Source organism: Equus caballus, chromosome 5, assembly GCF_041296265.1.
Source record: "Equus caballus isolate H_3958 breed thoroughbred chromosome 5, TB-T2T, whole genome shotgun sequence".
In the NCBI taxonomy this organism is placed as follows: Eukaryota; Metazoa; Chordata; class Mammalia; order Perissodactyla; family Equidae; genus Equus; species Equus caballus.
In genome coordinates this window covers 38,218,354-38,228,540 of record NC_091688.1, presented here as the reverse complement: position 1 = coordinate 38,228,540, position 10,187 = coordinate 38,218,354, and the positions used below count along the sequence as shown (strand labels likewise).

The 10,187-nt window shown below is 42.4% G+C and overlaps 1 protein-coding gene across 3 annotated transcripts; it reads left to right on the top strand.

Annotated features, from left to right (window-relative positions):
• Positions 1-5,324: 5,324 nt before the first annotated feature.
• Positions 5,325-8,799, top strand: CD1A (CD1a molecule). 3 transcript variants are annotated; one of them, XM_070266234.1, is made up of 6 exons: positions 5,361-5,553; positions 5,894-6,160; positions 6,868-7,144; positions 7,360-7,640; positions 7,978-8,068; positions 8,236-8,798. In XM_070266234.1, the coding sequence occupies exons 1-6, from the start codon at positions 5,493-5,495 to the stop codon at positions 8,276-8,278; spliced, it is 1,020 nt and encodes a 339-aa protein (XP_070122335.1). In that variant the 5' UTR covers positions 5,361-5,492; the 3' UTR covers positions 8,279-8,798.
• Positions 8,800-10,187: the final 1,388 nt, after the last annotated feature.

Below are 10,187 nucleotides of genomic sequence, written 5' to 3'. Positions count from 1 at the left end.
GAAGGAGGAGAGAGAAGAACACATGGGTAGGAAGGAGCAGGAGGCCATAGAAGTAAGACACATAGAATGTTAAAGCCAAAAGTGATAGTAGAAAATATTCATTTCTTTCTATTCAGAAAATATTCAGTAAAAGGCACATGGTTATAAGGGCAGCAGATTTCTGTAGCTGGGAATTTGAGGTTTCTGTTAGTGGTGAAGGGGGATGTCAGATGAGTTTGTGGGACTGTATCGGGAGGGGAGCTCACATCTAGGTTCTGAGGAGAGCTTCAAGGAAGAAGGAGTAATTCAAGAGCTGTGATGGTGTTTGGGGAAGCAATAAATAAGAGCTATTAGAAAGAACATGAACAAGCTTGTGGTCTGAGCACCAATGAACCAAGAAGAGGGACCCAGGGAGTTCTAGTGACACATAGAAGAATGCTAGACTCCCCTAGGATAGCTGGGATACGCTGCCTGATTTAGTTCTAATCAGGTTATATCCCACCCATCCCAGTTTTCTCCTCTGGCATTTTCTATATATGGGAGCACACAATTGTCAGTGACCTGTATATTCATCTCCTTCTTTCCCAATTCTCTTTTTCTTTTTGGTCCTGATCCTGATCCCCTCCCCATCCCCCATTTTATCTTGATTTTCACTTCTAGTTCTGCTCTTCCTCAGCTCCCCCAGTTCTCAATATCCCTCAAGCAGCTCCCAAGAAGCTCCTTTCCTTTCTCCTCTTTCAGATCCTATCCTTCATCCACCATAGCCGAGTGTATACTCCGGAGTGGGGCTGGCTGAGAAAGCTTCAGATTCACAGTGAGATAATGACTCAAGTGATGCGGGATCAGTGACCCGAGGAGTCGAAAGAAAGATTTCTTGGACTTTCAAGGTCTGGCAGTAGTACTCTTTTATTTAGAGAATAGTATGTAATAGCATGGGGACAGGACCCATGGGCACGAGGAGCTGCTGCATGGGAACAGGACCCATGGGCAAGAGGAGCTGCTGCTGCAAACATGAGTTGAGGGTAGGGCTAAATTTAAGGCATAGGTATGTGAATTATCTCTTTACAAGACAAAGGAAAGAATGTGGAAAAAAGTTGTTAAAATGGTATCAGTGCTGGTAGGTTCTGGTTATTGGGTGGTCCCATAACTTTTAGATAAGAATCAAACCGGATTAAGTAAATGGCAGAAGCCACCACTTAAATATTATCTTCAGCTAAAGACAAAGGAGGATGTTGGGGTGGGGGGGGTCAGTTACATGAGGTTGCCAGACAGTAAACAGCTTAAGTCCTTGCCTTCCCCGTTAAGAGTTTCCAGAGATAAGGCCATCCTGCCTTCCTCCTAGTGCAGAGAGGGAGACACCCCCCACAGATGGAGACTTCCTTCACAAATGCAAATGTCTCTCATCAAAGGGCAAGCAAATTCCACTCCTTAGAGCCTCCTTCTAATCCGCAGTTTTTAAAATTGACCAGCCTAAAATCCTCATCACAAGTACCAGCTTCTTCCTGCATCCCTGATTAGAATTAACTCTGTCCACAGGAGCTGAGCTGAAGAAACTTGTGGCTCTGCTCTACTTCTCTTTCCAGTCCTCCTCCACCTCCCTCTCCGTTTCCACTTCCTCTTCCTCCTGCTTCCCTCTTCCTCCATCTGCTTCCTTACTTCTTCTTCTGCCACCCTCCTCTTCCTCTGCTCCTCTTCTTTCTCCTCCTCCTCCTCTCCTCCTCTTTGATTCCTCCTCCTCCTCCTGCATCTGTTATACCCCTTGGTGTCTCTGACCATCTTCCATCCCTTTGCTCTCAGAACATCATTCCTCATTTAGTTAACTCTTCCTTGTCCTTCCTACCCAAACCCACACTGCCTCCTCTTCACTTCCTCCACTCCACACTCAAGGCTATAAGCACTGGCAGCTTCATAATTATTTGGGTCTGAAGCAAAATGAAAATATGGGGCCTCCTACTTAAAAGCCAGAAGAAAATGCTTTTAAAGCTACTAAAATATAAAACTTCTCCTTTTTTTAAAAAAAATGTCCTTCTCTCGCTTTAAGCCTGTCATTGTGTTTTGTTGTTGGTCTTGTATATTTGTTGTTGTTTCTTTAATTTGCTAATTTTGCTCCTCCTTGGGCACAGTGACTCACTGGGCAAGTGCAGATACTCTTAGGTGACTGTGGGCCCCACTCTTCTTGTGTGTGTGTTTAATAATTTTTGATCAAAACACAGACATCTTGTGTAAAATAATACACACTGAGGTAAACAGTTATTTTGAGGGGGGTCTGGAAGTGAGCATGTCTTTTCTCTTGCTAAGCATTGAGTGTGGGGGTTTGAATCAATCTGGTCAAAAGTTAACTGGGTCTGTGTTTTGTTGTTGTTTCAACAGTCTTCTAATTCCTCCAGCATTACTTTGTAGGGTGGGCTGTTTGCCAGAGGGTTTCCTTAATGTCTGCTTCCTTCTCAGGTTTTGGTGTGTCCCTTGTGCTGTGCCTCAAGGGAATTATCTCCATACTCTTGCTCCTCTTCCAGCAGTGGCTGCTCTTGTGACTTGATGCTTGCTAACCTCCTTGGGAGAAGGAGTTAGGGGTATTATCTTTATTCTGGTTCAGTCTCATTCTTAGGCAGGTGCTTTGTGTTTTAGGTGGGGATTGGGCCTTTAAGAGTTCCTGTCTTTCTCTCAGCAGTATGGAACCTCTAATAGTCTAGGACTGGATGTTTTACTGTCCCTTCCCCAGTCATTCCCTTCTCCCAGCTGCAGGGCATCTTCACCCCTGCCCTGAAGGCAACAGGGCTTCAGCCCTTCCCCCACCAGGTTAAGGCTTTGCCTGTGTAGGAGATAGGGGAGAAAGATCTGGTAGGGACTTCATTTCTTATGTAATAGCTGCTCTCCTACCTCAGCCTTGCACCCTGAGAAGGAATTTCTCTGGTCTACATCCTTGACTCCAATCTTTCAGGAGGCCCTGGTGAGGTCTACAGAAAAAAGGCTAGAGATAGAAGTGAATTTCCTGTGTCTGTGACTCTCAGAGGTTCTATATATTCCTGATAGTTTAGAGTAACTTGTTAACAATGTTAGTAGAATTATTACTGGCTTGTGTAGAGTTTGGCATCTGTCCCAAGTCAGTACAGGTTGCATTGCCTATTTCCTTGAAGGAGTCTGTCTTTCCTTATATTCTGGGTTAATTGGTTGCCTTCATATTTCAGCTTTCTGATGGATTCAAGCAAAATTGTGACTTTGATTATAAATCAAATCAGCTTTTAAAAATTCTAAGTATGGGAGTGAAGCTCTTTCTAATTTTCTATGTTCTAATCTTAATTTACAAAAAAAATTCTCTTCCTTATATTAGCCTGAGATAATTTCTATTGACTTATGAACCAAGAAATAACAAAATAAACAACCCAAATATATTTATCCAGATGATAGAAAGCATAAATATTTAAGAACATTTAAATAGTTATAAACACCATGAAATAGGGAGGCCAGCACGTCCAGCAGAGACCTGCTCATAAGACAAGCACAGAACATCCAAACAGGACAAACAAGAAGGGAATCTTGGATAATGACTCCAGGATAATCTTTTAACTTCATTTCCCACAAATTTTCACTGGTTTCTTGTTATCAGTAATAGGAGATTTTGAGCAGGACCCTCTGTGTAAGCTTCATGCTTATTAGCATATACTTTCATCCTAAATCAAACTGTATAAGATTCTCATTTCACCAAGTAGGGTTACAAGTGACACTTCCTGATATCTTAAAATTTTTTTATCTTGAAGATCTCCATTTTCACAAAGAATTGGATGCCTGAACTGAATTATTCAATCATTCAAAAAATATTTCTTTAGCATATACCACTTGCCAGGTGTACTGTTAGATGTTGGGGATGCAGTGAAATAGGGGTAGGGATAAAACAGCCCAAGCCAACCACTGAAGTCAAGATTCTGAGTGGGCAAACATCAGTTAAGGATCGCCACTTTAGAAATTATTGTTTTCAAGCATGCTTGTTTCTGTCTAGAGAGTCTAAATATTATAAGAAAACTCAGCAAACCATGATTTATAGTTCTTGATTTAAATGTTTTTCTTCCCAAGTAGACTAAAGTGATCACATTGTCAAGCTCTGTATAGTCATGAATGTAGCAAGATGCTCAGATCCAGCAGTGCTAAGTGCCTGTTTGGTGAGTGAATATATATCAATGCAAGTCAAACAGAGGGGTTTTTCTTTACGTGTTTCAATGTTCCTGTGGTCTCTGTGATGGCTACTGGTTCTTCCCCAAGAAAATGGAGAATTGGTGGTAATTTATACTGTTACACAGTGACAAAATAGAAATGGCAAGCAATAGGATATATTGAAGTATGTGAGGAAGCCATTTGGTGTAAACGTAATTCGGCCTGATTTGTTTTTCCAAAAGGGCCTGACTGTGGCTGTTGAGCACACATTGTATATCTGCTTTAAAACATTTCCTATGGCAAGAACAAAGGCCCTTGAGATAAAGGTGCAACTTCCCCCAACATTGGCATTTCCTTAGGGATAAACATCTTTCCTCAGGCTAGGAACTGATTGCTGCACTCACCTTTGACCACCCAGCTCACGTGTGACCACCCAGCTCCAGACAACAGGACTGCCACACTGCTGTGTTCACCGAGACAGCAGACCTACCTGCTGTTTCCATCAATCGCTGTGCCGACAGAGCAGTCTTGCGACTATTGTAAAAAGGACATTTCAATCATATATGAAACATCCTGTTTGGGGGTATATAACCACTCTGTGCACCCCACTTCTTCAGTGCCCTTTCTTCCTTTGGGAAAAAAGGCCCCGGGCCATGGTCCTCAGATTTCAGCTCAGAATAAACTCTCCCAAATTTTCATTTATAGATTGGTTATGGATTATTTTCGTTGACAACAGGATAATAATAGGTCATTCTGATAAAGCAAAGAAAGTAATTAATAAGAAGTCAGAGATGTGAATGAGGTGGGGTCAGGGTGAGACAGGTAAAGAGAATATTTGGGGAATATTCAAAAGGGCAGGAGAAGGACAGAGTGACAGAAAAGAGCAGGGGCATGAGAAGATTAGGTAGGGTGCTAGGAAGCAACTTAATTTCACACTTTTATTGTATGAGTGAGAAAAAAAGTCCCTAGAGTTCAAGAGACTGTTCAGTGCCATACAAGACCTGTTCCACAGCAATCAGATCAGGGAGAGGTGAACAGGATGGAAGCTGATGCAAGGAGAGAGGCTGGAAGCCATAAAGGAGAGTCAGAACTGGAGGGGCTACAAGTCTGAGTAGGCAGAGAACTGGAGGAGAAATGAGTTTCTGAGTAGGCGGCCCATAGAACTAAAGGGGAAATGAGAATCTGAATAGGAAGTCCAAGGTTTAGGGAAGGAGTGGATATTCTTTGTTATTGAGAGTGATGAAAGGAAAGGTTTTTCTGTTGGAAGGAGAAGGAAGTCAGAATATAGATATTGTGGGGTAGGTTTGTTTAGAACAGAAATCAAAGACCCACTTTTCTCAGAGAAAGAAAGAACATCTGCAAATGAAATGCTGTTCCTGCAACTTCATTTGCTAGCAGTTCTCCTCCCAGGTGGCGACAATAAAGATGGTAAGAACTCTGGCAATTCCTCAGTTGGGTGCAAGAGGGTCTGGGTGTGTGTATGTTTGTATGTGTGTGTGCGTATGTGATGGGTTTTCTTTAGTATATACCTGTAGGATGAGAGTGTCAGCCTTGATCCATTCTGCGTGTCCCTGACCAGGTCCCTGTGCTCTTCTGAAGTTTGAATATAAAGTTGTGGGCCCTGGGCAGGCAAATGTCTCCTGAGATAACTATGCCTTCCCTTTCCTTCAGATTCTGAGTTTCCCCTCTATGGCACCTGTTTTTCTCCATTCTCTCTCCTTCCCAATGCCTGTTTTTTGTCCTTATTTTGTTGATTCTTTTGACACAGACTTCCAGGAGCCAGTCTCCTTCCAAATCATCCAAATTTCATCCTTTTACAACAGTTCCTGGGTACAAAATCTGGGCTCAGGTTGGTTGGATGAATTGCAGACTCATGGGTGGGAAAGCAGCTCTGGCACTATCATTTTCCTGTGGCCCTGGTCCAAGGGCAACTACAGCAATGAAGAGTGGATGGAACTGGAAAAATTATTCCGTATGTCCTCCATTGGAATTCCCCAGATGTTTCACAACCTTGCCAGTCAATGGCAGCTTGAATGTGAGTTTGGTTCCCTCCTTGGGGAGTGGGGATACGGGTGGAAGGTGTATGTGTTTCTCAATGAGTTTCTTATTCCTCTAGGAAACATCCTCCATTCACTTCTGAATCTTACTTCTCCCCATCATAAAACTGCAATTACACATTTTTAAGTCAGGGAGTATAATCTAGATCCTAATTCTTCAAAAGCTTCAAGTCTTGTTGCTTAAGAACTCCTCTCTCATTGACTGAAAGCCTGTGCCTTATTATCTTCCATTAGTGGTCTCCTGTGACCACGCCTTTCCCTGGCCTCCAACCAGATACTCTCAGCTTCCCCACTCTTTGATTGCCTCCTTAAAGTCTATTTTTCTCCTACTCCATCTCTTCGGTTATCTCTGCTGATATATTCACTGCGACCTATTGCATTCTGTTCACTCTGGATTATTATAATGTCAACTCTCTCACACTCAAGTCCTAACTTATTCTCTTGCCCACACCATTCATGTTGCCTTCTTTGAACAGTTTGGCCCCTTCCTCATGTCATTCATCTCCTCCATCTCCAACTACCACCAATTCCTCTTTTTCTCAACCTCTATTGAAGTCAAACTTTGCTCTATTCCCTCAAATCTCCTGAACTTCTCCATTCAGCTTCTATCATTCTTTTGCTTTCACTCATATTATTTTACCTTTTTTACTCCTTTATTCATTAATTCATAATCCCTCTTCCCCAGATCCCTTTGAGGTACAGATAACAGCAGGTTGTGAGCTGCACTTTGGTGAAATCTCAGTAGGCTTCATGCGTGGTGCTTATCAAGGATCAGATTTCATGAGCTTCCAGAACAATTCATGGTTGCCATCTCCAGATGGTGGAAGTAGGGCTCAGCATGCCTGTGAACTATACAATGGGGATAAAGTTGGCCTGGAAATAACAGATAGGTTCCTCAGTGACACCTGTCCACGTCTCCTCTTGAGTCTTCTTGATGCAGGGAAGGCAGATCTCCAGCGACAAGATCAGTCCTGCAGCCATCCTTGAGAATTCTCCATTCTAAAATCATACCTTCCCATTTTCCCCTTCCCATCTTACTGAGAAGAAACAAAGAGAGGGAATCACAGGTGACAGATTCCTAGAGGTGGGAAAGATATGTCTGTCTAAACTGATGTGAAGATCTGAACCTCTAAGTCTATGTTAGAGTTCTCATCTGAATATCTTTCCTGTCTTCTGCAGTAAAGCCAGAAGCCTGGCTGTCCACTGGCCCCAGTCCTGGTCCTGGCCGTCTGATGATGGTTTGTCACGTCTCTGGCTTCTACCCAAAGCCCATTTGGGTGATGTGGATGCAAGGCGAGCAGGAGCATCTGGGCACTCAGCAAAGTCACATTTTGCCCAATGCTGATGGAACATGGTATCTTCGTAAATCCTTGGATGTGGAAGCCCTTGAGGCAGCTGGCCTGTCTTGCCGGGTGAGACACAGCAGTCTAGGAGGCCAGGACATCATTGTCTACCAGGGTAAGAAAGAATGGGGGCCCTAGCTGGGAAAGGGAATAAATGGTCCTCAAGAAGAGCAGGATAGCCAGATGAAATATCTGGGATTCTAGAAACATTAGACCCAACAGAAATAAAAGTTAGTTATCCAAGAAATATACAAAACGAAAATGAGGGACCTGCAGATGTAGGAGGATATTATGGTTTAGATGAAGGATTCATCTCTGAAGAGGGATGAGAGAAGCAATAGGATAAAAGGAGATTGGTGAGTCAGACACTCAAATGAGCAAACAAAGACCAGGGAGATGAAGTAAAATGGGGTAGATTTGAAATGATACCCTGTGTGCACTCAAATCCACAGAACGTTACAGCTTCACGGGCTGGATCTTCTTGGCATTGATAGTGCCCCTGGTGCTTCTGATGGGTCTTGCGTTTTGGCTTAGAAAGCGCTGGTGAGTTCTTTGTATCCCTCCTTCCTGCTCTCTGTCCTGATCTTTACTTGTCTTCCCATCTTTTTGTTTTCTCTCTCCTCAGTCCTCCCTCCCAGTGCTCTCCCTTCTTACTCCTCACTTCTCACCTCCACCTCGTGCACAGTGACTTCCTTCTCTGTTCTTGTCAGGACACACTGTGAAGCTCCATGCACCATTGTCCCGTTGAAATGAGATCCCAGCAGCGCAGGAGCTCAGAACATATGAAAACTCAACACCATGTTGATGTCCTTTCAACTCTCCTTGTACAAACTTGTTGTTTTTTATTTCTGCTTAATGATCTATTATCAATATAAGCTAGATGTAATTTTGCAGGATTTGTTGTTCTTACCTGGGTTCTAGCACTTAAAACTCATATCATAACTCTGAATGGATGAGATCCTAGCAACCTCCACACATTCAGATATTAATGGGTCTTCAGGCCCATTTCAGGTGCCACTCCCTCCAGAGGGCCTTCCCTGATGCACAAGTGTAAGCAGTCTCTGCTTTGTCTGACTTCCCAGTGCACTTGAACTGTACTTTGCCAAATCTAATCCTCACTTCCTGCCCTTTTTTGTAGCTATTTAAATCCCTTTTCCCCTTATAATTTTTAAGCTTTTTGACAGCAAAGCGCATGTCTTTTTAACATTTGTATCCTTGGCAAAGTGTCTCACCTGCAGAGAATATGTTCTCAATAAAAATCCGTGTTGAATTTATCCCAAATTCATAGTCTTATTCTTTCCCTTCCTGACACATTTGTAGTAGTTGAAACATTCGATGCTCATCTTGTTAAAAGTTTTCTCACTTGGCCAAGGGACTGACACTTTCCTAATTCCTTAGTGACTTCTCTGAGCCCCTGAGGAGAAACCCAGTGTTGCCTCTGACAGGTCTTATTATTTAAATATAGAGACCTATTGGAATGAAACTATCGTTTCAAGTGGTCTAAACAGAAAGAGGAAGGCAGGATGTAGGCCCCACTATTCAGTGTGGTTCTGGGACATGCAGCAGAGTTATCTTCTTGGAGTTTGTTAGAAATATAGAATCCTGGGTCTCAGACTTACTGAATCATAATTTGCATTTGTCAAAATCAGCAGGGGATTCACATTTTCCCCACCCTGGGTAATGTGCTGGTAAATTTCTTGGGCTTTCATCCACACAGCTGTGCTGTCTACTCTATTTTTAAAAACAAACTAACAAACGAAAGGAGTCATCATCTCATTCATACACAAATCTAGCTCCTTTTCCATATCTTCATAGCTTCATCAAAGCATTAATGATATTACTTTAGCACTCTGGAGAAGCTCCACATACAGATCAGTGAATTTCCTTTTCCTTTTTTGGAGTTACTGCATTGTTGATTCATTAACACTGAATGCATGACCCACAACACTATCGCTCATGCCTGAATAAAGCTTATCTACACGTGCATCTTCCCCAGAAGACATAATCCAGCCCTCCCGTGCTTAGGAACATTAGACAGCACTTCAGCTGTATGCATTAGGGCCATTTTAAACAGCAAAATCCCTCAACCAAGAGCACAAAACTGCAGAAAATGTGGCACTCAATAGATCCTGAAAAGGCCACTTGTTTATACTGTGAGAACTGAAACAAGGAGGCCGAGAGTCACCTTGTTGGACCTCAGCTGGAAACACATGAGAAGGGTGACAAATTTTGTGCCCTCTGCACATGTCCATGAATGACTGAGAAAGCATTGTGAGTAACTATTTGGGGGTTACAAATAAATTTTTAACAGGGAGGCTAATTAGCAAATACAGAATTTGTGAATAATGAAGATTGATTTTTTATAACTAGTGACCGCAAATGGCAATGTGAATTGACATATCCATGGCTAGACTTAAATTACTTTAGGATTCATTAATTAATTCAACAAATAATTCTTAAGCACTTATTATGCAGCGGGGACAAATTGAGTACAAGGTAGTGGGGAAGAGGAAGGTTGTTAGTATCTTCTGAGCTTGAAAAATTTGCCTTCCTAATTTGATTCTACACTTTAGTGTTTTCGTTGTTGTTTCTATCTTAGTTTCTTAGCACAGCAACTTATTTGGGTTAAACTAGAGGAAAGGGACTTAACTCTGATTTGTTT

Excerpts from the sequence above, each read along its gene's own strand:
- CD1A (XM_070266234.1), top strand. The coding sequence starts at position 5,493 with ATGCTGTTCCTGCAACTTCATTTGCTAGCAGTTCTCCTCCCAGGTGGC. Across the intron at positions 6,161-6,867 it reads CAGTCAATGGCAGCTTGAAT|ATCCCTTTGAGGTACAGATA; the intron begins GTGAGTTTGGTT and ends CCTCTTCCCCAG. Across the intron at positions 7,641-7,977 it reads GGACATCATTGTCTACCAGG|AACGTTACAGCTTCACGGGC; the intron begins GTAAGAAAGAAT and ends TCAAATCCACAG.